Source organism: Meyerozyma guilliermondii, genomic scaffold (assembly GCF_000149425.1).
Source record: "Meyerozyma guilliermondii ATCC 6260 scaffold_6 genomic scaffold, whole genome shotgun sequence".
NCBI classification, from domain to species: Eukaryota; Fungi; Ascomycota; class Pichiomycetes; order Serinales; family Debaryomycetaceae; genus Meyerozyma; species Meyerozyma guilliermondii.
In genome coordinates, this window is record NW_001809795.1 from 463926 (window position 1) to 487535 (window position 23610).

At 45.2% G+C, this 23610-nt stretch overlaps 11 protein-coding genes across 11 annotated transcripts; 6 read left to right on the forward strand and 5 right to left on the reverse strand. All coding sequences in view use genetic code 12, as the record gives it.

Moving 5' to 3' along the window:
* Nucleotides 1-601: 601 nt before the first annotated feature.
* On the reverse strand, nucleotides 602-3673 carry GCV2 (glycine decarboxylase subunit P; the record flags this gene model as incomplete). Its single annotated transcript, XM_001482863.1, has 1 exon — nucleotides 602-3673. The coding sequence occupies one exon, from the start codon at nucleotides 3671-3673 to the stop codon at nucleotides 602-604; it is 3072 nt and encodes a 1023-aa protein (XP_001482913.2).
* A 694-nt stretch (nucleotides 3674-4367) lies between these two features.
* Nucleotides 4368-5333, reverse strand: TEF2 (translation elongation factor EF-1 alpha; the record flags this gene model as incomplete). The annotated part of the gene is made up of 1 exon (XM_001482864.1): nucleotides 4368-5333. The coding sequence occupies one exon, from the start codon at nucleotides 5331-5333 to the stop codon at nucleotides 4368-4370; it is 966 nt and encodes a 321-aa protein (XP_001482914.1).
* A 233-nt stretch (nucleotides 5334-5566) lies between these two features.
* SDS24 (Sds24p) lies at nucleotides 5567-7177 on the reverse strand (the record flags this gene model as incomplete). The annotated part of the gene is made up of 1 exon (XM_001482865.1): nucleotides 5567-7177. The coding sequence occupies one exon, from the start codon at nucleotides 7175-7177 to the stop codon at nucleotides 5567-5569; it is 1611 nt and encodes a 536-aa protein (XP_001482915.2).
* Nucleotides 7178-7958: 781 nt separating this feature from the next.
* On the forward strand, nucleotides 7959-9419 carry OLE1 (stearoyl-CoA 9-desaturase; the record flags this gene model as incomplete). Its single annotated transcript, XM_001482866.1, has 1 exon — nucleotides 7959-9419. One exon carries the CDS (start codon nucleotides 7959-7961, stop codon nucleotides 9417-9419), a length of 1461 nt encoding a protein of 486 aa, XP_001482916.2.
* Nucleotides 9420-10625: 1206 nt separating this feature from the next.
* Nucleotides 10626-13040, reverse strand: PGUG_04872 (uncharacterized protein; the record flags this gene model as incomplete). The annotated part of the gene is made up of 1 exon (XM_001482867.1): nucleotides 10626-13040. One exon carries the CDS (start codon nucleotides 13038-13040, stop codon nucleotides 10626-10628), a length of 2415 nt encoding a protein of 804 aa, XP_001482917.2.
* A 631-nt stretch (nucleotides 13041-13671) lies between these two features.
* Nucleotides 13672-15021, forward strand: PGUG_04873 (uncharacterized protein; the record flags this gene model as incomplete). The annotated part of the gene is made up of 1 exon (XM_001482868.1): nucleotides 13672-15021. One exon carries the CDS (start codon nucleotides 13672-13674, stop codon nucleotides 15019-15021), a length of 1350 nt encoding a protein of 449 aa, XP_001482918.2.
* A 753-nt stretch (nucleotides 15022-15774) lies between these two features.
* Nucleotides 15775-17433, forward strand: PGUG_04874 (uncharacterized protein; the record flags this gene model as incomplete). The annotated part of the gene is made up of 1 exon (XM_001482869.1): nucleotides 15775-17433. The coding sequence occupies one exon, from the start codon at nucleotides 15775-15777 to the stop codon at nucleotides 17431-17433; it is 1659 nt and encodes a 552-aa protein (XP_001482919.2).
* Nucleotides 17434-18359: 926 nt separating this feature from the next.
* Nucleotides 18360-18848, forward strand: CYP1 (peptidylprolyl isomerase; the record flags this gene model as incomplete). The annotated part of the gene is made up of 1 exon (XM_001482870.1): nucleotides 18360-18848. One exon carries the CDS (start codon nucleotides 18360-18362, stop codon nucleotides 18846-18848), a length of 489 nt encoding a protein of 162 aa, XP_001482920.1.
* Nucleotides 18849-19017: 169 nt separating this feature from the next.
* On the reverse strand, nucleotides 19018-19584 carry AHP2 (Ahp2p; the record flags this gene model as incomplete). Its single annotated transcript, XM_001482871.1, has 1 exon — nucleotides 19018-19584. The coding sequence occupies one exon, from the start codon at nucleotides 19582-19584 to the stop codon at nucleotides 19018-19020; it is 567 nt and encodes a 188-aa protein (XP_001482921.1).
* A 617-nt stretch (nucleotides 19585-20201) lies between these two features.
* Nucleotides 20202-22208, forward strand: PGUG_04877 (uncharacterized protein; the record flags this gene model as incomplete). The annotated part of the gene is made up of 1 exon (XM_001482872.1): nucleotides 20202-22208. The coding sequence occupies one exon, from the start codon at nucleotides 20202-20204 to the stop codon at nucleotides 22206-22208; it is 2007 nt and encodes a 668-aa protein (XP_001482922.2).
* A 133-nt stretch (nucleotides 22209-22341) lies between these two features.
* On the forward strand, nucleotides 22342-23604 carry PGUG_04878 (uncharacterized protein; the record flags this gene model as incomplete). The annotated part of the gene is made up of 1 exon (XM_001482873.1): nucleotides 22342-23604. One exon carries the CDS (start codon nucleotides 22342-22344, stop codon nucleotides 23602-23604), a length of 1263 nt encoding a protein of 420 aa, XP_001482923.1.
* Between the last annotated feature and the right edge of the window lie 6 nt (nucleotides 23605-23610).

Below are 23610 nucleotides of genomic sequence, written 5' to 3' on the forward strand. Positions count from 1 at the left end.
GAGCAATGGTGTTGGTGCAGGATTGAGAGTGAGAAAGAGACAAGGTGAGACAAGAGAGGTATATGAAAGAAATGCAAAATCACATAATTTGATATCAATGAATTGGGGTTCAATTCATCTCTTTTATTTCATTTTCAATTATTTTCAACTCATCTCTTATTTTATTTTTTTATTTTCATACCTTTAGTAATTTTTCACTTAACTTCTTACTTATAGCTTTCACTAAAAACTTCTTACTTAGAGCTTTTCACTTATGAATGTTACTTGGTTTCTACTTTTTCTTTTTAGTTATTACACTTACTGAAACTCAACTTCTTACGAATAGCTTTGTACTATTTTTGTATAGTTTCAGTAATTTTCACTTTCACCTTCTTGACTTTGACGAATAGTGAGAAGCAGAACATTTCTCTAGAGAAACTCATTCATTCTTCCAAATCTCACCTTCAGCATCTCTGTTCAGCTTCTGAAACTAGTAAACTCTGGTCTATTCAGCTCAATTTCAATTATTCACTTTTCAGGCATTATCATGTCTATTCCAGTTACTTCCAGATTAGTTCTGATCACTTTCTATTATTCTTATTATTCTTCTATTCTTCTTCTATTACTCTTGCTGCTCCACAACCTCCTCCACCGATGGACAAGTGCACATCAAGTTGATATCACCATAAGTATCGTCCACTCTGCTCACAGTTGGCCAGCATTTTGCAACCTTTAAATATGGCAATGGGTAAGCTGCTTGTTCTCTCGAATATCCTCTGGTTTCCCACTCTTGTTGAGGAGTAGAGATTATATCCTGCAACGAGTGAGGAGCATTCTTGAGTACACCGCCAATGGGTTCACCATTTTTGTACGCTTCGATTTCTTGTCTTATGGCCAAGAGAGCATTGACAAAACGGTCCAATTCTTCAAGATTTTCCGACTCGGTGGGCTCGATCATCAAGGTTCCAGCAATGGGGAACGACATGGTAGGCGCATGGAACCCGTAATCTTGTAAACGTTTAGCAACATCGATGGCTTCTACTCCAAAGGACTTGAATTCACGAAGATCAAGAATGAATTCATGAGCACAATGCTTTAAACCTTCAGAAGCAGAAGCGTGTGAGTCCACAAACATGATCTTATACTGGTCCTTAAGTCTGTTCAACATATAGTTGGCATTTAACATGGCGATGGTGGAAGTGTAAGGAAGCGATTGCGCTCCCAACATTTTGATGTACAGATAAGACACGGGGATCACAGCTGCCGATCCATAAGGAGCCGAGTTGACAGCTTCAATGGACTCATTGGTGGAGTGAGGAGTAGCCACAAAGTGGTGTTTGGGCAAAAATGGTGCCAAATGTTGCTTGACACATACCGGTGCCTGGCCGGGTCCTCCACCTCCATGCGACAAAGCAAAGGTTTTGTGAATATTGAGATGGCATACGTCGGCTCCCAAGTCTCCTGGCGAAGTTAACCCGACTTGGGCGTTCATATTGGCTCCGTCAAGGTACACCAAACCTCCATTCTGGTGGACGGTGTCGATAGCTTGTTTGATTCCGGGCTCGAAAAGACCATAGGTTGAAGGATAAGTGATCATAATGGCAGCAAGCTCATTGCGGTGTTTGTTAGCTTTGGCTGCGAGATCCTCGAGGTCAATGGAACCGTCACCGAGACATTTTACCGGCACAACTTTGAGTCCACACATGGCAGCAGAAGCTGGGTTTGTTCCATGAGCAGACACGGGAATAAGACAAATGTTTCTGTGGGATTCTTGGCGCAGAGCATGGTACTGGCGGATGAGCGACAACCCGGTATATTCTCCTTGGGCACCGGAATTGGGCATGGAAGTGGTAGCATCGAAACCGGTAATATCATTAAGATCTTTTTCAAATTCGTCAATGAGCTCTTTGTAGCCTTGGGCTTGGTCGATGGGTGCAAAAGGGTGGATCTGGCTAAATCCAGGCATGGAAAGAGTCATCATTTCAACAGTAGCGTTCAATTTCATGGTGCACAGACCCAAGGGGATCATCGAGTTGGCCAAAGAAAGGTCCTTGGATTGCAAAAGATGAAGATATCTCAACATGGCAGTTTCTGAATGGTGGGTGTTGAATACTGGATGGGTGAGAATCTCGTCTTGACGCAAAAGTTGTTGAGGAACAGAAGGAAGCGATGCTGGAAGTGTAACTTTTTTTCCGGTGAAAACCTCAATGAGATCCACCACATCCTGGGCAGTAGTGGTTTCGTCAAGAGTCAACGAAACATGGTTTTCGTCCACTTTAAAGAGATTGAAATTGTACTCGTTCAAGGCAACGTCCAATACTTTTGTAGAACTTTCTACCTTTATGGTCAAGGTATCGAACCATTTTTCGTTCACCACCTGAGGTCCCAATTCTTGTGCCAAAACCGAGGTAAAACCATATACTCTTCTGGCAATATTCTTGAGTCCCTCCGCACCATGGTAAACGGCATACATAGCAGCCATGTTAGCCAACAATGCCTGGGCAGTACAGATGTTGGAAGTGGCATTTTCACGCTTGATATGCTGTTCACGAGTCTGGAGAGCCAATCTCAAAGCTGGGTTACCGAGACGGTCTTTTGACACACCAACAATTCTACCTGAAATTTTCCGAGAGTACTTGTTGGTGGTAGCAAAGAACGCAGCATGGGGACCTCCGTAGCCAAAAGGCACACCGAAACGCTGGGATGTTCCCAAAGCAATATCGGCTCCAAATTCCGCTGGACTGCGAAGAAGAGTCAATGCAAGAAGATCAGTGGCCATGGCAAGTAAACCTTTGGAAGAATGGACGATTTCTGCTACGGCTGAAAAGTCTGTTATGGACCCATCGGTAGCTGGATATTGCACTATAGCACCGCAAGATTCTCCGGCAAGACTTTTGAGCTGGTCGAGACCTTGTGGAGTGTCCAATGGAAGAACCACGATTTCCACTCCAATATTACCTGCTCTCGATCTTACCACTCCGAGAGTCTGTGGGTGGATCTTGGCGTCCACAACATACTTTTTCTTCTTGCCTCGCAAGTTGTGGAAAGACATAGCCATGGCTTCTCCAGCTGCGGTTCCCTCGTCCAACAACGACGCATTGGCCATGGGTAAACCGGTCAATGAAGACACCATTGTCTGGTAATTGAGCAACGATTCGAGCCGTCCTTGGGAAATCTCCGGCTGGTACGGCGTGTACGAAGTATACCATTCAGGCAGCTCCAATAAATTGCGCTGAATCACGGGAGGTACCCTGGTTCCAGCATACCCTTTTCCGATATAAGATTTGACAATCCTGTTTTTTCCAGCAAGCTCAGCCAAGTGCTCGAGCATCTCCAGCTCGGTGTACCCGTGTTCTGGTGACACTTTAAGTTGTCTTTTGAAAAGAATATGAGGAGGAACTGCTTTTGACAAGAATTCATCCAAGTCATTGTACCCCAAACTTTGCAACATTTTCTGGGTTTCTTCTGGCGTGGGGCCCAAGTGGCGCCGTGCGAACGTGTCCAACCGTTCGTAGCCGTTATCCAGAACCGTAGGATCGAAAACTCGTTGATAATTTGCCGATGAGGTGTCAGCCTCGGTTGATGGCGATGAAGCTAACATTCTGACCGAGTACCTGAGAGGCGCCCAAACGCGACAGGGGGCCTTGTGGGTGGCCGTGGACACTGCCAAAGCAGCCTTGAAACCAGATCTCATGAATAACGTGGAAAAGGAGGAAACCACTGGCTTTTAACGGTGCCGCGGCCCGAGTCAGAAGGAGTCAGATGACTCGGGAGAAGGGAAAAAAATGCGAAGAGAAAATGAAAAATAAAGTAATGCGAAAGAAGAGGAAATGAGCGAAGAAAATATGGGGAACAAAGAAAATCTTCTGAAAACTTCTATCTTCCTTATCATTTGTTCTTTTCCTTCTTATCTCTTTTTTCTCTCCTTCTACATTTTCTTTTTTTGTCTACTTCAATTAGGCTAAAAACAACTAGCTTACTTCTTAGCAGCCTTTTGAGCAGCCTTGGTGACCTTACCGGCCTTGTCAGACTTCTCAACAGACTTGATGACACCGACGGCAACGGTTTGTCTCATGTCTCTGACGGCGAATCTTCCCAATGGTGGGTAGTCGGTGAAAGCCTCAACACACATTGGCTTGGATGGCACCATCTTGACGATAGAAGCGTCACCGGACTTGACAAACTTGGGGTTGTCCTCCATCTTCTTACCGGTTCTTCTGTCAATCTTCTCCAACAAGGTGTCGAATTTACAAGCAATGTGGGCGGTGTGACAGTCCAAAACTGGAGAGTAACCAGCAGAGATTTGACCAGGGTGGTTCAACACAATAACTTGAGCGGTGAAAGAGTCACAACCCTTTGGTGGGTCGTTCTTGGAGTCACCACAAACGTTACCTCTTTCTAATTTCCTTAACGGAAACGTTCTTAACGTTGAAACCAACATTGTCACCTGGAACACCTTCAACCAATTGTTCGTGGTGCATTTCCACGGACTTGACTTCAGTGGTGACACCAGCTGGGGCAAAGGTAACAACCATACCGGCCTTGATGATACCGGTTTCAACTCTACCGACTGGCACCGTTCCAATACCACCAATCTTGTAAACATCTTGCAATGGCAATCTCAATGGCTTGTCGGTTGGTCTTTGAGGTGGCTCAATGGCGTCAATGGCCTCCAACAAAGTCTTACCGGTGGACTTACCAGCCTTGGTCTCCTTCTCCCATCCCTTGTACCAAGGACAGTTGGTAGAAGCCTCAATCATGTTGTCACCATTCCATCCAGAGATAGGAACGAATGGCACAGTCTTAGGGTTGTAACCAACCTTCTTGACGAAGTTAGAGGTTTCCTTGATGATTTCCTCAAATCTGTTCTTGTCCCATTTGACGGAGTCCATCTTGTTGACAGCAACAATCAATTGTCTAACACCCAAGGTGTAAGCCAACAAAGCGTGCTCTCTGGTTTGACCATCCTTAGAGATACCAGCTTCGAATTCACCGGTACCACCAGCAATAATCAAAATAGCACAGTCAGCTTGAGAAGTACCAGTGATCATGTTCTTGATGAAATCTCTGTGACCTGGGGCATCAATGACAGTAACGTGGTACTTTGGAGTCTCGAACTTCCACAAAGCAATGTCAATGGTGATACCTCTTTCTCTTTCAGCCTTAAGTTTGTCCAAAACCCAAGCGTACTTGAAAGAACCCTTACCCAATTCAGCGGCTTCCTTCTCGAACTTTTCAATAGTTCTCTTGTCAATACCACCACACTTGTAGATCAAGTGACCGGTGGTGGTCGACTTACCGGAATCGACGTGTCCAATGACAACAACGTTGACGTGAGTCTTTTCTTTACCCATGATTAAATTAGTGAGGAAAAAAGATTTTAGGGGGGTTTAAATATAATTTTCCGATGCGAAAAATTTTCGGCATGACGTGAAATACGCGTGGCGTGCACGCATATACGCCGGGGGCGTGGTTGTTTCCTGCAGAGAACCGCGGGGCGCCTGCAGATGCTTTGTGGTTCGTGTGCAATTTTTGCAGCAACTGCAACCTTCGTCAAGTATATTGCTATTCCTACCTCTATTCTGGTTCATTCTTTACCAAACACTCCTTCCTGCTTTGTGTACGACTTGCGGAAAATCTCTCCTTGTGTAGTATCAATACTTGACCGTGTTGACGTAGAAGACCGTCTTCTTTGCCTTCTGGCAAGTCCAGGATCAATTTTCTTACCATATTTCGATTCGGCAAAAAGCCCAAGTATGTCCGTGAGTGTAACCACTCCTATGAGCTTTCCTGGGAGTCCCAGATCGCCAGCACCCGTGCCCAGTGCGGAATTGGTTCCGGAGACAGATCCGGATACCGACCCGGATCCTGTCGAAGGATTGGAAGCGGCGGCGGCGGCAGCAGCAGCAGCAGAATTATTGCTGGATGACTGCGGACTGAGGGCTGCTTCCACGGGTCCTGCACTGGACGCACCAGAAATGGAGCCGGAACGGGTTCCGGAGATGGAACCAAACCCACCAGAAGACGAAGCATGGTGCTTCACTTGACGGGATTCCACCACCCATAACCGATGCGATTGGGTGGCCACTAGTTTTGCAATGACTCGGCCGAGTGATGACTGGTTGGAAACATGGAATATAGGATACTGGTCTTGACCGGCCTCAATACCCTTTTGTGATAAGTTGTAGCTGATAAAGTTGAGAACCGACTTGAAGAGAAGATCCTGGTTCTTCGAGCTAGAGACATGCTTCACATCCACGATGGAAATGTTACCCATAAGACACCTAGAACGATCAATAACTGCCAATGATGACACCCGTTCAGTGAACATCTTTTGAAGAGCATCGATCAATGGCTGGTCACCATGTATAGTCAAGGGATTCAGCAGACCAATATTGAGGTCTTGGATTGTCGAGTTAATAAGAAAGTCAAGCGATGGGAATCGACGAGCGTTTTCCCACATGTACTTTATAAGACGACGCTGCGAAAGAATACCAGTAATTGGAGCATGAGGACTGGAATCCTTCGTAATGGCCACTCTATGAACACCGTTTCCCAATGCCTCCATGGCAGGATAAAGAGTTTCCTGCTCGGGGAATTTAATAAACGGGTTTTTGGGATGCAATCTGAGAATGAAATCAACCGGCACCTCACCTCCATGTTTGGCTTTGTTAACCATTTGTTGAGCATATTCCAATTTCGACATCGAGCCCTCCACGTTGATTTCGTCTACACTCAATGCATCCAATCTAGCCCTACCAAAGAGGAGCAAAAGATAGGTGTTAAGGTCGGAATAATCAAACGAGAGACAATTTTCCAAGTCAGAAGAATCGGTTTTGGAAAGCGATACCGGCACCGACGTCAAGTTATGGGTGACAAGTGTCTTGAATGCTTCCTGAACAGTGTAGCCCGAGTTGATAGAGATGAGTTTTTGTGGCTCGGTGAGTTCACTGAGCTTAATATCACTCCAGTCTACACCGCCAGATGTGGTCCCAGCGCTTACAGATCCACGGCTACGGTCACCCGTGGCACCAGTGGCCACGGAAGACATGCTTGTGTGCCGCGAGAGACTGAAGCTGTGTACATCGTCGTGGTCGGGGGATGGGAGTGGCGGTGGCAGCGAGAGAAGTTCGACCACCGACGGCTTTCTAGACGCCTGCAGAGGCGATTGAGGTGTCCTCAGGAAAGGATTAGGCATTATGACTAATACCAAGTAGATTCAAATGCAAGAAATGGCGGCGCCTGCGCAATAATGAAGTTCGTCGACGACTGTTGCGGTGGGTAGGAATGAGAAAAATGGCTAATAGAAGTCAATTCTACTAGGTTATCTCGTATACGGAAGGTACTTGAACACGTCCTAACCAGATAAAAACAATTCAATAAATGTTGCAAGTACAATCGAGGACGATACTTTGCCACAGTGTACAGGGAACGTTGTTGAAAATTGGGATCTGTGACCTGCGGGGAACACCAGTGCACCAATTTTTAGTCCGAAAAACTTATACATCACCCCATCACTGCTTATGTAACACGATAAGCATTCGATCGTTCCTGTATTTAGTAGGGCACCGAAAAAATTTAGGCAGCGTCCCCTATCTTATATACATGCAATTTAGCAGCCATGGTTGCCAAATTATGCATGAGGACCCTTCATAGCCCAAGTATAAAAACCGCAATATTTTTCGAGAACGTGAAATTGCTATGTTTTATAAATGATGATCTTGTGACAGGGCGGGCTTAGGCTTCCACATGTCCGAGCACAAGTGGTCCGAGGTCAGGAGCCGTTGATTAGCCCCCCGGCATGACCCTCGGGTTGCTTGCGCCATCGTATTGTTGGATCACGTGCGTCGCCCTCGGATTACCCAAAAGGGGCGGAATTGCTTTTGGGACCCGGATGCGGTCCCAACATTTTCGTTTGAGGCCTGCATAATGACAGATGAGATAAAAGCAGCGCAGGTGCCACACAATTGCCAATCATCATGTCGGAAAGTGTTGATTCTGTAGACATCACCAAATTGAACGCTTTGGCTGCTGGCACCAACCGCAAGACCCCGAGAATTGTGGCGGCAGGTGTGGGTGGTCGTTTGATGGGAACAAAGTCTCTTGTCAATGTTACTGCTGACCAAATCACGGAAGACTCAATGAAACAGATGACTTTGGCAGAGAAGGATGAGGCCGAACGTCAGAAATATACTCGGGAAACCCATATTTCCGATCAACCATGGACATTTAGTAACTGGTACCAACATATTAATTGGTTGAACTTGATGTTGGTTGTTGTATTTCCACTCTATGGAATGTGGGAAGCAACTAAACATCCTCTTCAATGGAAAACGGCCCTTCTTGGGTTTATATTGTATTTGGCGCTGGGACTTTCAATTACTGCTGGTTACCATCGTTTATTTTCTCACACAGCCTACCTGGCTTCAACTCCTGTGAGGTTATTTTATGCCATTGTTGGTGCTGGTGCCATTCAAGGCTCGATCAAATGGTGGGCTCACTCTCACAGAGTTCACCATCGTTATACAGACACTCCAAGAGACCCCTATGATGCTCGTCAAGGATTGTGGTACTCGCACATGGGATGGATGTTGGTTAAGGCCAATCCAAAGAACCGTGCACGTGCTGACATTTCCGATTTGACTTCTGACTGGGTAGTTAGATTTCAACATCGTCACTACCTTACTTTGATGCTTTTGATGTCACTTGTATTGCCCACTATCATTGCTGGTGTTTTCTGGGGTGACTGGTGGGGAGGGTTCATTTATGGAGGAATCTTCAAATCGTTTGTTATTCAACAAGCTACCTTCTGTGTCAACTCATTGGCCCATTGGATCGGCTCTCAACCATTCGATGACCGCAGAACCCCTCGTGACCACGTCATTACCGCTTTGGCTACTTTTGGTGAAGGTTACCACAATTTCCACCACGAGTTTCCCTCGGACTACAGAAACGCATTGAAATGGTACCAATACGACCCAACCAAGATGGTGATTTGGGGATTGTCTAAGATTGGTATGGCTTGGAACTTGAAGACTTTTAGTCAAAATGCCATCGAACAAGGTTTACTCCAGCAACAAGAAAAGAAGTTGGAGCAAATGCGCCAGAAATTGAGATGGGGTGAACAAGTGGATGCTCTCCCAGTGATGGAACGCGAAGAGTTTAATGAGAGATCCAAGAAAGACGGACTTATCTTGATTGCTGGTATTGTTCACGACTGTAAATCTTTTATCAAGGAACATCCTGGAGGTCAAGCCCTCATCAGAGCATCGTTGGGTAAGGATGCTACCAAGGCTTTCAACGGAGCTGTATATAGACACTCAAATGCTGCACACAACATGTTGGCAGGAATGAGAATTGCAGTGTTGCGTGATAGTGATGTCAGCTCCAACACATTCCAACTTCAACAGGAATACTTGGAAAAGGAAAAGGTTAACTAGTTATGAATGTATTTTGTATTATCAAACTGTAGCCGAGAAACTCGAAATTCAGGTGGTGATTTCAGCAAACTGTAGCGAAAACCCGAAACTCAACTGGTGTTTCAGCCGTATGCAACCGGGCTAACCTTAACGGGTTTTCCCGACCTGTGGTGTGATATTCGGTGGTGTCTGGGTGTCGGGACATTCCGAGACGGTCGAATATGTTGCAAAAACTGGAGAATTATTGGTCTTTTGAGAGCGAAATTGGGTCAACTACGATGTGTTGGTGTAGATGAATGATAGTCTGATTTTTCGTATCGATTTAGGAATTCTTTTTGCAAAACGGTTTCTGGCGTGACAAGCACATCCATACACCAATCACCAGATTTTCAATTCGAGTGGTGCGATTTTTCGCAGCCATGAGGCATAAAAGGCGTGGGAGCTAGCTTATTCAACATCAATTACATCAATGAGCGCAATTACTACATACTCCAAATTATACTCCCGTCGTATTCCTGCCTTGGCAGTGTGGGGAACTGGCCTAGCTGCCTTTTTGGGATGGCCCCATGTGTGGGCTGGAGCCCTGAACAAGATGCACAATGTGCCGAAAATCAACCGATCATACCTTTGAGCATCTAGAAGCATACTAGAAGATGCAGAAAAGAGCATTACTAGATATTCTGTGTATTTAATGAATTATTTATCAAAATAGAAAGTGTAGAATGAAAATGATTGACGGCACTTGTGAGTGAGATATGGTTGTTGCGACTAGTACCTGTATTCAGATCAATGTCAACTATATTAAGCTGAGTCTGGGACTGGCTGATAATTTAAATGTGAAATAAAGGCTCCTATTGTTGCGAATACAGCTTCGATCAGTAGGTGCGAGTAGATTATGGCGATCAGAAAATGATTCGATGAATAATTGATTCGAGTTGATATTGGCTTGAATGGATATATGAGTCGAATAGGTCTATTGGTTTCAATTAATTGCTTGAGTAGATACGTGGATTAATGAATGTCGATGAGTAAATGGCTGCGAAATTTCGCGAGGTTGCGAAATGGTTGAAATGGCTGCGAAATGGTGCGAATCTGCGAATCAGATAATGGCTGCGAAATATTGAAAAATGCCTACTGAAAAGAAGAAACCGAGTCATATATTAACCTTTTTAGCTTGACGAAAGTAGTAAGCTGTTACATATAAACCTTTACCTCTTTTTAGTGAATCTAGTATCGAATACTTGCCTTATCATTGTCCACCTTAACAACAGTGTTTCCATGTGCATCGGTGCCGACAACCTTTCCATTCTTAACAGTAACTGGTTTGCCGGCGCTGCCCAAAATCTTCACCTGGAATCCCTTTTTGAACTTTCCAGTAGCCTTGACTTCGATATCTTGACCAATTCTCTTTGCTTCGACACTGGCTGCAAATTCGCCGATTTTGACGGGATCTGGAATTTGCACCAAAGTGCCCTTTTCCAGAATATCAAACATATTGACAATAAAGTCTTCGTTCCATGCGTACTCGGGGGTGGTAGCTTTGTCGTTGGATACAAAAATCGAGTTGGAACGAGCCAAAATTGGCAACGAGTGGTAATCGTGAACTTCTGCTACCCACTTTCCAGAACCTCCATCGCGGGTTTTTCCGTCAAGTAAACCATACCATTTGCCCTCTGGCAAGTAGACATTGACGTTTCCTTCGGCATTGAACACTGGAGCCACAAGTAAATTGTCTCCCAACATAAATTGGGTATCGGCAGTTTGCGCGCACAAGTCGTTAGGATATTCCAACAACATGGCTCTCATGACTGGGACTCCGGTATTGTGGGCATTGACTGCAGCTCCATAAATGTGAGGCATCAAGCTGAGCTTGAGTTTGGTGAACTTGGACAACACGGAAGACGCCTCGTCGTCAAAATTCCATGGCACTCTATAGGACCCAGATCCATGAAGACGAGAGTGACTCGACAACAACCCAAAAGCACACCATCTCTTGTACACAGCAGGATCTGGAGACCCTTCGAAACCTCCAATATCATGCGACCAGAACCCGTAACCACAGAGAGTGAGACTCAAACCTCCTCTCAAAGTTTCGGCCATTGCTTCGAATGTGGATTCACAATCTCCACCCCAATGAACAGGGTACTGCTGGCCGCCGGCTGAAGTTGAGCGTGCAAAGAGACAAGCTTTGTGTTTTCCCAACTTCTTCTCCAAAACTTCGAACACACACTTGTTGTACAACAAAGTGTAGTAGTTGTGCATGGCGACCGGGTCGGCTCCAGAATGGTATTTGACATCCAAGCATGGAATTCTCTCGCCAAAATCGGTCTTGAACGAATCCACTCCAAGATCCACTAGCTTTTCCAACTTGGCTTGGAACCACTTGTAAGCATTGGGGTTGGTGAAATCAATAATTCCCATACCTGCCTGCCAGAGGTCGGTCTGGTACGAAGAGCCGTCCACATTTTTTATGAAATAGCCATTGGAATCGGCTTCAGCAAACAACGCCGACTCTTGACCAATGTAGGAGTTGATCCACACACAAACCTTGATACCAAAATCTTTTTTCAACTTGGAAAGCATGGCTTTGGCGTCGGGAAAGTAGTCCTTGTCAAATTCAAAATCACACCATTGGAAACCCTTCATCCAGAAACAGTCGAAATGGAACGTGCTGAGCGGAATGTCTCTGTCTTTCATTCCCTGGATAAACGACAGAACTGTCTTGATATCATAGTCGGTGGTGAAAGAAGTCGAGAGCCAAAGCCCAAAAGTCCAAGCTGGAGGAAGCGCTGGTTTTCCAGTAAGATTGGTGTAGCGCTCCAAGATGGTTTTGGGATCGGGTCCGTGGATGATATAGAGCCTAATTCCTTGTCCCATGGCGGCAATATTGACTCTGGTGGTTCTTTCCGACTGGAGTTCAAAAGTGACATTTGAGGAATTGTCCACAAAAACTCCATAACCTCTGGAACTGAGGTAGAATGGAACATTCTTGTAGGTCCACTCAGAAGAGGTGCCTCCATCTTCATTCCACATTTCAACTCTTTGTCCATTTTTCACAAATGGTCCAAATCTTTCTCCCAACCCATAAAGTTTTTCGCCCACCGACAAATGGAGTTGGGCCACCGTATAGCCTCGAGCCTTGCCATACAGCGACTTGGGATCTGGGTACCTCAGATCTTCAATAAATCCAAGCGATCTGAAACCAAGTTTCGTCAAACTTTTGGAATCCCCCACAAAATCAATGCCAAAGTCTTTCTTCGAAACCGAAGCTAAAACCGAACCTGCCTTCAAAGTTACGGTTTCTTCCTTGTCCGAGATATCTACCGAGGTAGGAGACAACGAATTGAGTTCGTAACGAGGTTCTCCGTTGCGGAGATATGCACTTTGGTGATGGTAAGCCTCCAAACCAATGACACCTTCCATGGGCAGGGACACCTTTGTCGTGATAGTGGGGTTGTTCAAGGTGGCTCCACGGTTCCAAATCTTTCTTGTTGCGGCCACAGAGTGAATTTCACTATCTTTCACTTGAGACTTGACAACTTCCACAGCCCAATTAGCGGAAATGCCATTTTTCAATTCCCACATTCCGCGGGAAAACCTGGTATCGGATTCAATATGACGATCAATAGAAACGTGCTCCATTCTCGATGCTTTCAAACTTGATCAGCAACTACCCCACAAAGCTGTATATATAATGCTAGCTCAAAAATGCTCGGGAAAAGCATACGCAATAAATCTCGGGTTGGGCACGAGATAGAATCTGGGGTACATGAAAAAGTGGGGGCGGAGGAGTGGGGCATCGCTTGTGCATAAAATGGGGTGGAAGCGGGACTGACATCGTGGAGATCCCCCGGTACTCCACTTCCGAGGGTTGGTGGGGTTGCCTTCCTATTTGGGTTAACCGCCAAATAATGGACGGCGAATTAAATGGAATCGTAAGGAATAGAAACCGTGTGGAGTATGTGGATGTGAACTCAGGCTTCTTTCGGTGTTTTTTTGGTGCTTTTCGGTGCTTTTGGTGGTTTTTCAGTGATGGGGGGTCGCAACAATGCGGTAGAAACCCTCGGAAGTGCGACCGTTAATACAAATTTAGGATCCGGGGTAATGCGCCGGTGCGGCGCCCAGATCTGATAGAAAGTTCCGAGGGCAAAGTTCACCATACGAGAACAACGAGTTCCGGTTGATTTTCCCGTAAACCCCACAGTTTAATCTTCCCCTGCTGCAACTTGCATAATCTATATAAAGAACGCATGCCGTCAATGCAAACAATACCATGTCACTTTCTTCTATGGTTGACGAAAAGGGCACTACAGCCCATCACGAGATGGCGCTGACGAACAACTCCATAAACGAATTGAGCCAGGCTGAAAGAGTTGCTTCTTTGATGGACAAGGCCAAGCAGGCCACCAATGCCGAGCACGATATGACGGTGAAAGAGGCATTGAAATACCACAAAAAGGCCATTTTCTGGTCAATGGTGATGTCGGCCACCATCATTATGGAGGGATACGACAATATTTTGATGTCTTCGTTTTTTGCGTATCCATCTTTTCAAAAAAAATACGGAGTTCCGGTCGGCGATGGGAAATACGAACTTCAAGGAAGATGGCAAGTTGCTTTGGGATGTGCTTCTTCTGTTGGTACGATTTTTGGAGTTTTTGCCAATGGGTACTTGATTGAAAAATTCGGCCATCGCCGAACAATTATGGGATCATTGGTGGTTATGTCTGCTTTCATTTTTGTGACTTTTTTTGCACCCTCGGTCGAGGTGTTGTTGGCGGGTCAAATCTTGTGTGGACTCCCATGGGGTATCTTTGCAACTATGGGTCCCACTTATTCTTCAGAAGTTTGTCCCTTGGCTTTGAGAGGCTATCTTACTGCTTATGTCAATATGTGCTGGGCAATTGGTCAATTTATTGCAGCCGGAGTTCTTCAAGGTTTGGTTTCAAATACCACCGAATGGTCGTACCGGATCCCTTTTGCGATCCAATGGGTTTGGCCGGTTCCTCTTTTCATCTTGACGTTTCTTGCTCCAAATTCTCCATGGTGGTTGGTGAGACATGGACGAATTGAAGATGCCGAAAAAGCAGTCAAAAGACTCAGTGCCAAGTCAATTGCTCACGAAGCCAAGCCCAGAGTGGCCCTTATGGTGCACACCAATGCTTTGGAAGTGGAGCAGGAAAGCCAAAAAGACGACGATTTCAAAGGATGGAAAAGTTACCTTATGGTTTTTAAGGGCACAAATCTTCGGAGAACAGAAATCGTCTGTATTGCATTTGCTGGTCAGGTGCTTTCGGGTTCCACTTTTGCATATTCTCCTTCCTACTTTTTCTCCCAGGCTGGTTTGGATTCAAATGATACTTACAAGTTGAATCTTGGTACCACCGGTATTGCGTTTTGTGGCTGTATTGGGTCGTGGTTTTTGCTTTCTCGGTTTGGAAGAAGAACCATTTATTGTTCCGGATACCTCGTATTGGTGGTGGTTCTTTTCCTCATTGGTATCTTGGCAATCCCAGCAGAACATAACTCCACAGTAAAGTGGGTCCAGGCTACGTTCACAGAAATTTGGGTTGCAACCTATGCCTTAACAATTGGGTCCTTTGGCTTTCACAATTGTCAGTGAAATGTCATCCACCCGTTTGAGAGCCCAGTCGATTGCCATGGCTAGAAATGCCTACAATTTGGCTTCTTTGGTTTCCAACGTTGTTGAGCCTTACCTTATTAATCCTCAAAATGCAAATCTTAAAGGAAAGACTGCATTTGTGTGGTTTGCAACCGCCTTTCCCACCTTGATTTGGAGTTTTTTCCGCCTTCCCGAGACCAGAGACAGAACTTACGAGGAATTGGACATTCTCTTTGAAAGACGAGTTCCGGCTCGTAAGTTTGCTTCGTACAAATTGGATTCCGAAGATCTTCAGGCAGTCACCTCCGATGTCCCTAAAAGTATAGTGCAGATAGTGTTTAGCAATTAATGTGGAGAAAAGAAAATGTAGCCTCCTTTGTTAGTTTATTGTTAGCATTGTCAATTTGCAGCCGTGAGTTATGCCGAGCCCCCACTTCTGTGCGAACCTGGGGTATGCATGCATACGCATTAATGCACGGGAATATCGACCGGATTTCGCGCTATGTATGGTGAGTTCCGAGGGTTTGTTCCGAGGGTTTGTTCCGAGGGTTTGTTCCATGGTTTTTCCACTTGTTGCAAATTCGGGCAAGCCAAGAAATTTCAGCCGTCCGAAGGAGGAGCTTTACGTCAATTACGAGGTATGAAGCTGGGGAAAGCCTTGGCGAAATGTCCCCCACGCAAAATCTCCACTATCATAGAGGTATACCCCACTATAATCAAGTATAAGAGTGCCCCACGGCTGCAAATTTGGCAATGGTTTCCGAAGAAATCGAGAAGAAAGCGTCTGTTTTTCACGTGGAAGATGCCAATTCCGTGGATTTGGTCGAAAACAAGGAATCTTTGCTAGAAAAAGCTCGTCAAGGTAGTGAAAATGAGCATGAACTCGGGTTCAGGAAGGCAGTGGTTCACCACAAAAAAGCGATTTTTTGGGCCATGGTGATGTCTGCTACCATTATTATGGAAGGATACGATACCAGCTTGATGTCTTCTTTTTATGCGTATCCTTCATTTAAGGAAAAGTATGGGGTTCGAACTGGAGACGGAACCTATGAACTTGAAGGAAGATGGCAGGTTGCTTTAGGATGTGCTTCTTCTGTGGGAACTTTTTTTGGAGTTTTGGCCAATGGGTACTTGACAGAAAGGTTTGGGCATCGCCGTGTTATCATGGGTTCTTTAATTGTAATGTCAGCGTTCATTTTTATTCCATTTTTCGCACCTTCGATTCTGGTGCTCTTGGTGGGACAAGTTATGTGTGGGCTACCATGGGGAGTATTTGCAACTATGGGGCCCTCCTATTCGTCTGAAGTGTGTCCTTTGTCCTTGAGAGGGTATCTTACTGCTTATGTGAACATGTGCTGGGCAATTGGACAATTCGTGGCCGCTGGAGTTCTCAAGGCATTGGTTGCAAATTCCACCCATTGGGGGTACCGGATTCCATTTGCAATTCAATGGGTATGGCCGATTCCACTTTTCGTGTTGACGTATCTTGCTCCAGATTCTCCATGGTGGTTGGTGAGGAAAGGAAGAATCGAAGATGCAGAAAAAGCGGTCAAAAGACTCAGTTCCAAAACGGTTGCGAACGAGGCCAAAGACAGAGTTGCACTCATGATCCACACCAATTCGTTGGAAGTTGAGCAGGAAAATGAAAACTCGGCCGACTTCAAGGGCTGGAAGAGCTACGTTCAGTGTTTCCAAGGCACAAATCTCAGACGAACCGAAATAGTGTGTTTGACATTTTCCGGCCAGATCTGGTCGGGGTCTTCCTTTGCCTACTCTCCAACCTACTTTTTCTCCCAAGCTGGCTTGAATCCTCAAGACACTTACAAATTGAATCTTGGAGTCACCGGAGTAGCATTTACAGGGTGCATTGTTTCGTGGTTTCTTCTTTCTCGGTTTGGTCGTCGCACCATCTATGTCACCGGCTACTCGATTTTGACCGCTACACTTTTGTTAATTGGAATCTTGTCGTTTCCAGCTCAGTCCCACAGTGGTGCAAAATGGGCCCAAGCAGGGCTTACTTTGGTGTGGGTAGCTACTTATTCGCTGACAATTGGACCGTTGGCTTTTACCATTGTCAGCGAAATGTCAGCTACTCGTTTGAGAGCACAAACTATAGCGTTGGCTCGCGACGCTTACAACTTGACTCTGATCATTTCTCGGGTGGTGGAACCGTATCTTATCAATCCGGGAGAGCTCAATTTGAAAGGAAAAACTGCGTTTGTTTGGTTGGGAACTGCTTTGGTGGTGCTCACATGGAGTTTTTTTCGGCTTCCAGAAACCAGAAACAGAACATATGAGGAGTTGGATCTTCTCTTTGCAAGACGGATCTCGGCGAGAAGGTTTGGAAAGTATGATTTGACCCTGGAAAGTGTCATTGGTATTGATGTGGAGACCCGAAAGGTGGATGAGTAAACCAACTGAATACTCAAATTAACTGAATACGCTAGAGGTGTGGTTCAAACCATTCCTAGAGCGATGCAATCCAACTGTATACACCAGATCTCTTTCGATAGTATTTTGAATTGTTGTCACAGCCGAGTTCTTCGAGTCAGAATGTAGTAGGGCTTATTCTAGAAACTTTTCAGTTTATACTTTTCAGTGTATCTCACTTGAAACAAGAGTTTAAGGAATCTTGTTGAGTACAGTCATCGTAAGTCGTGGTTTGAACAAACTGGCTGAACAGATTCAATAATGATTTCACATTTGGATGGTCGAGAATTCCGTGTTTTGACAGGTTCTGCCTTGTATGGAGGGTTAATACAACCCGAAAACCAAAAATTCCTCAAAACCTGAAAGTTTCTAATAGGTGTCTGGTCAGTTGTTCAAGTTCAGGAAAATACTCCGTTAGCTCAGTTCTCATCTGATCTCTTCAATATTTTGAAACTCTCTGGAATATGAAATAGGTTCTTTGATGGGTTTCTTGGCTTGATTTCATGCTGGATTTTTGGATTTAAACGAATGGAATTTGATTTTTAAACATCTTCAAGAGATAAAAATGAAAAGCACATGAGATTTGACGAGTGAGTCTTTCCAGTTTGCAACTGTTTAGATGTATTTGAATCATTTTCAGAAACGGCCTTGTGCTCTTACATTACCCAACTTGCCTAAACTCTCTTAAAATCGCATATATCATCAGAATACATTAACGGTCTGAAAGTTCTTGTTGCAGCCGTCGTGCGGCGTGGTTCCAACTCCGCAACCGTCTAATTCGATCACCTGTTTGTCAGCACGTGCCTTTTGTTCTAGATCGTTCCACCTCGTCGGACGTCATCTTACGTCAGCGCAGTCTCCACTATAAAAGCCCCTGGCGCCCACGCTGTCATTTTGCAGCACCAATTATGACCCAAGTATACTTTGACATTTCTGCTAACGGCTCCAAATTAGGAAGAGTCACCTTCCAATTGTACGATGATGTCGTTCCTAAGACCACTGAAAACTTCAGAGCTTTGTGTACTGGTGAAAAAGGTTTCGGTTACGCCCAATCTTCTTTCCACAGAGTAATCCCTCAATTCATGTTGCAAGGAGGTGATTTCACCAGAGGTAACGGTACTGGTGGTAAGTCGATCTACGGTGAGAAGTTTGCCGATGAGAACTTTTCCAAAAAGCACACCAAGCCAGGTTTGTTGTCGATGGCCAATGCTGGTCCTAACACCAACGGATCGCAATTTTTCATCACCACTGTTCCTTGCCCATGGTTGGACGGCAAACACGTTGTGTTTGGTGAGGTTGTTGACGGTTACGACGTTGTCAAGAAGGTTGAGTCTTACGGTTCTGACTCTGGTGCTACCAAGGCCAAGGTTGTGATTGACGCTTCTGGACAATTGTAAGTGAATAAAAGTGCCGGCAATTAGCCGCAGGCTAGTTGCCGATTAATTGCTATCCCAATTCGACTTGCTACTTCATTGCTATCCTCTCTGCTATCAGCTACCACTATCTGCTATTCTATTGCTATCTCTCTGCTACTCTTGCTTATCACTGCTTCTTGCTCTACAACTGCTACAACTTTGCTACTACCGCTTCCACCCCACTATACCTCACACTCCTGTCCACTTCCTTGCCCACATACTTCACCCGGCGGTCCTTGGAGAACGCAATTGCGTATCGAGCGGTTCTAATTCCCATTCCTCGTGCGGTTGCATCCACTGACAAATCGAATTTCTGGCTGAATTGAGCTCCACCATCGGATGCAAACACCAATTGGGGTTCTTTACCCGTTGGTTTGACGTCTCGAAGAAGCAATTTGGCCCAGGCATTGAGCACAAAGGCATCGTTGGTACTGACAATGATGATCAATGCAACGTTGTTTTTTTCTTTGAGTTTAACCAAGTTCTCCAAGTATGGGGGAATGTGGTTCTCAGTACATGTTGGCGTAAAAGCACCAGGAACAGCTACCAAAAGCACATTGGAGTCTTTATCCAATTTGGCAAGCTGCTTGTCAAGATCAAAAACCAAAGGCTGAGCACATGCAAGAGCGTCTTCTTGGTGCACTTGCTGCAAATCGATAGGAATGTAGTTGAACTTGACACCTTCGGGAATTTGATCTCCTACTTGAAGTTGTGGCATTTTGGATGGGAGTCTGTTGAAGATTAGGTCGGGATATACCGAGGACTGCTGATGTAAGCGGTCACCTTGTGCCAGTGCTGATACTTGAGTGAAAGAAGCATCCCTTTAAGATCTGTGAGCTTTCTGTGATCGAATCTGCCATTGGGCTGAATTCGAGAACCTACGTTGGTTTTGCGTTGGTTCTTATTGAGTGAGGTCGCGAAGGTAATTTGCAGCCAAGAGTAGACTCACACACCTTCAAGACCTATTACTTGCAGTGTGGAAAACACTAAACCGTCCGGGGTCGATTACGATACTGGAGCTTCGAGTTTCAGAGGTCTGCTTCCAAACTATTGAAAATTTCAATAGATCGAGTTGAAAGTGGAATGGTGAAAATCTGCAAAAATGCAAAATTATGAATGTTGAATTACCAATTTTGCTTTCATGAACCCCCATTCATCCACTCAACCACCCCCACTAACCCAACCAATCCCGACCAAGATTCCTGCTCAATCCAATTTTGGAAACTGCTACTCAGCTCGCTCTTCGTCTACAGTCCTGCACTTGAGCCTATAACTACCAGACGCAAAATCGCACCTATCTAATTCACCTCAAACCACAACCACCACCGGCTCGAGATGCCCATGGATGACCACGACCTCAGTACCAACCCATGGTCAGACGTTACTGGCGGCGATGAAAATGAGTTCAATGATTTCATGAAGCCCATGAGACTCGCAAAACGAACAGAGGAAAAACCCACAACGAACGAACAGTTTCAGTGTCGCCCGATCCGGTTGGGAAGCCGCCACAAACTCGATGACGATCTTCGTAGCTCGCGCTCAGAAGAAGAATCCATTCCAGCATCTCCAACTTCACAGAAAGTCGATACCAGCAACCCTACAACTCCCAGACGAAAGTCCATCCAGATACGAAATCTTCCCATTATCGAGTCACCCAAACGGTACGTCCACGATAAGGTAGACGATGCAATTTTTGCAGTGTGTTTGGTCGACTTTCACCATTCGCGGGGCCCAGAAGTGGAGTTCTGGAAGTCCAATTATCACCACAATTATTCCCCAAGTTTATTCAAAAACCTATCATTCCAGGCGTTGCCCGACGGATCACACCAACACGAAGAAACGTTTTCCAATTTCAGCTTGGTTTACGATTTTGTCACCGGGCTCTCCTACGACGACGGTGACGATTACGATAACTTTCAAGGTGATCCCAGGCACCTTAGAACGCTCTTTGGGTGCTCTTGCGTGCGCCAAGTGAAGACCAGCGATCTCTCCGACTTAGAAATGGCTCGAAACAAGGATATAACCCGATCAATTGTCCAAAAAGCCATCGTGGTAATAGCGTGCAACCAGCCCATATTCACCAAGATCAAAGAAAAGCTCTCCATCATCACCCACAGTTTCTTGATCCAGGAACGTCTAGACAACTACGAGCTCCTAGAGCACTTGTTCGAGAACCTCAACGACTCTTTCAAACCCAAAGTCGACAGGAGACTATCAATAGACCAAGAAGCTCTTAGGATCGAAAGAGAGGACGAATTCTTTGTCAATTTAAACTTGAAGGAAACAGTCACCAAATTCCGCCACAATTTCCTCACCCTATTCAAAGCAATGCTTCTCGAGAAGAAGATACTTATATTCTCTAATAACAACTTGGAATCTTTAACCATGTTCCAAAACAATCTCATTTCCCTCGTCCCTAATTTGATCCATAATCTTGCCGATTCCAGCTGTCCCTTGATCGACTACAGCGAGACGAACGGCCCACTAAAGAAGCCAGAATCTTTAAACACTTCAAGTCGGCAGTCCATGTTGAGATTTTTCGGTCTCCCATTGCAAATATTCAACACCAAAGGTGCGTTCTGGAACCCATATCTTCCTCTCCAGCAACTCAACGCACTCAGCAGTCCAGGAACCAAGAGTTTCATGGTTGGTTCCTCAAACTTACTCTTCGTGAATCAGCTGATGGCTTTGGAAGTAGACATACTCATAAACCTCGATACAAATGAAGTGAGCTATCCCGTTGGAAGAGGAGACGATTTGTTGCTTTCGCTGAAAGACAAGATTTTTATTAACAGTCTTCTCGAAAACATCCGAAAAATCGACGAACAAGACAACTACATTGGCAGTGACGATTACATTCGCTACAAGTTCGAGGACTACCTCTGCTCCTTATTGTCCACTACCAAGTACTCGCAGTACGTTGAGAAGTTCAAACAGCCACCCCCAGGGTTTTCCCATACTCCAGCATCCACTGATTTAGATGCCAACGATGATGTCAGCATTGATAACGGAAACATGGCAGCGTTCGGCCTGGCTTTTATAGAGAACTGGAGAAAAACCAAAAACTACTTGATCTGGGATGCTATGGCCGATGAGTTCATCTTCAATTTTTTAACGCCAAGACACATTGGATCTGACATTGCCGACCTGCGGTCGAGAATAGCAAGTGTATTCGACAACTTTCGCCAGCGTCTCAATGCCCCACCCAATTCCGAGCCGCCAAGCTCGCGAAATCTTTCAATATTCGAAAGCGTGAAAAACACCGATGAGGCGTCTAACGTCAATGAAGTACCTTTTGGAAAAAAGATTTCTAATTGGGCATGGAACTTTAAGCGAAAGTAGCGGAAGTTTTAACTTCTACTCATTCACTGCCTGCTTTGGTTCCCTTGACTTGCTGTAAACTACATATCCTCATTATAGATTTTCACGTGACTTCATCGTCATCGCATCTTGATTTTTTCAATCAAGAACCACCATGAAGCACCCGTTCCAGATCATAGTGGCCGATACCACGGGCCGGTATTTGTTCACAACTGTCAAGAATGTCTTGTTAGTGATAGACTTGACTTCAGGTAAGCTTGTGGGCCAATGGAAGGACGAATTGGACAACAGTGATTTTTTGAAGAAAAAGTACGAAGAGAAATTTGATAAGGAAAACGACTCGAAACGCCAAAAATCAGAGTCAGGGCAAGCCAAGGTTTCCAAGATTCCTACTCCTGGTCCAGGGGCACCTCCCATCTACAATTATATCAGAGCATTGAGACTCTCTTCAGATGAAAAGTACCTATTTGCAACCACGGACAGCGACAAAGCTGTAGTTATTTTCACCATAGACCACTCTAAGGACAACTGCCTTGAGCTCAAGAAACGCCAGCCTTTTTCAAAGCGTCCGTGTGCCTTGTCGGTCGATGAGGACCGGTTGGTGGTGGCCGACAAATTCGGAGACGTTTATTCGATTGCAATTGAAGACGATCAAGTTGTGAACGAAAAGGAGTTGACTCCGATATTGGGCCATGTATCCATGTTGAGCGATGTTGCAATTGTTAGCAATGACAAGAAAAAGTTTATCATCACTGGTGACAGAGATGAACACATTCGGATCTCAAATTACCCCAAATCTTTCGTGATCAAAAACTTTCTTTTTGGCCACCATGAGTTCGTTTCGTGCTTACACGTGCCTAACTTTGACCAAAGCTTGCTTATAAGTGGAGGTGGAGACGATTATCTTTGCTTATGGCGTTGGTATGAGGGCCAGCTTGTTGCCAAGATTGAACTTCGTGAGTTAATTGCACCCTTTTTGACCGACTCCCACTTACCACCAGAGAGATTTCTCACTGAAACTTCGCCAAAGGAGATCTCGGTTGCCAGAATCTTGACTTTCACTAATAAGAAAACCGGCCTCAACATCTTGGTAGTTTTATGTGAACAGACAAAAGCAGTTCTCCTTTTCGAAATCGACGCCAAGCTTTCGGTGCGCCATTTGCAGACCATTTCCTACGAAGATAATGTCCTCGACATGTGCTACATTGAAGCTACAAACACTCTTATCAGCGCTCATGATTCCGACAAAAACCAACTTTTCCAGCAACAGAAATTTGACGAGGAAACCAACAACTTTACACCTACAACAGAAACCATGGATGCTGTGGCAGAGCTCAACCCTATAGATGTCAACTCCAGAAATGACTTCTTACCATTGTACTATATTAACACACTTCGTAAGAGAAGTGAACATTAATCCATA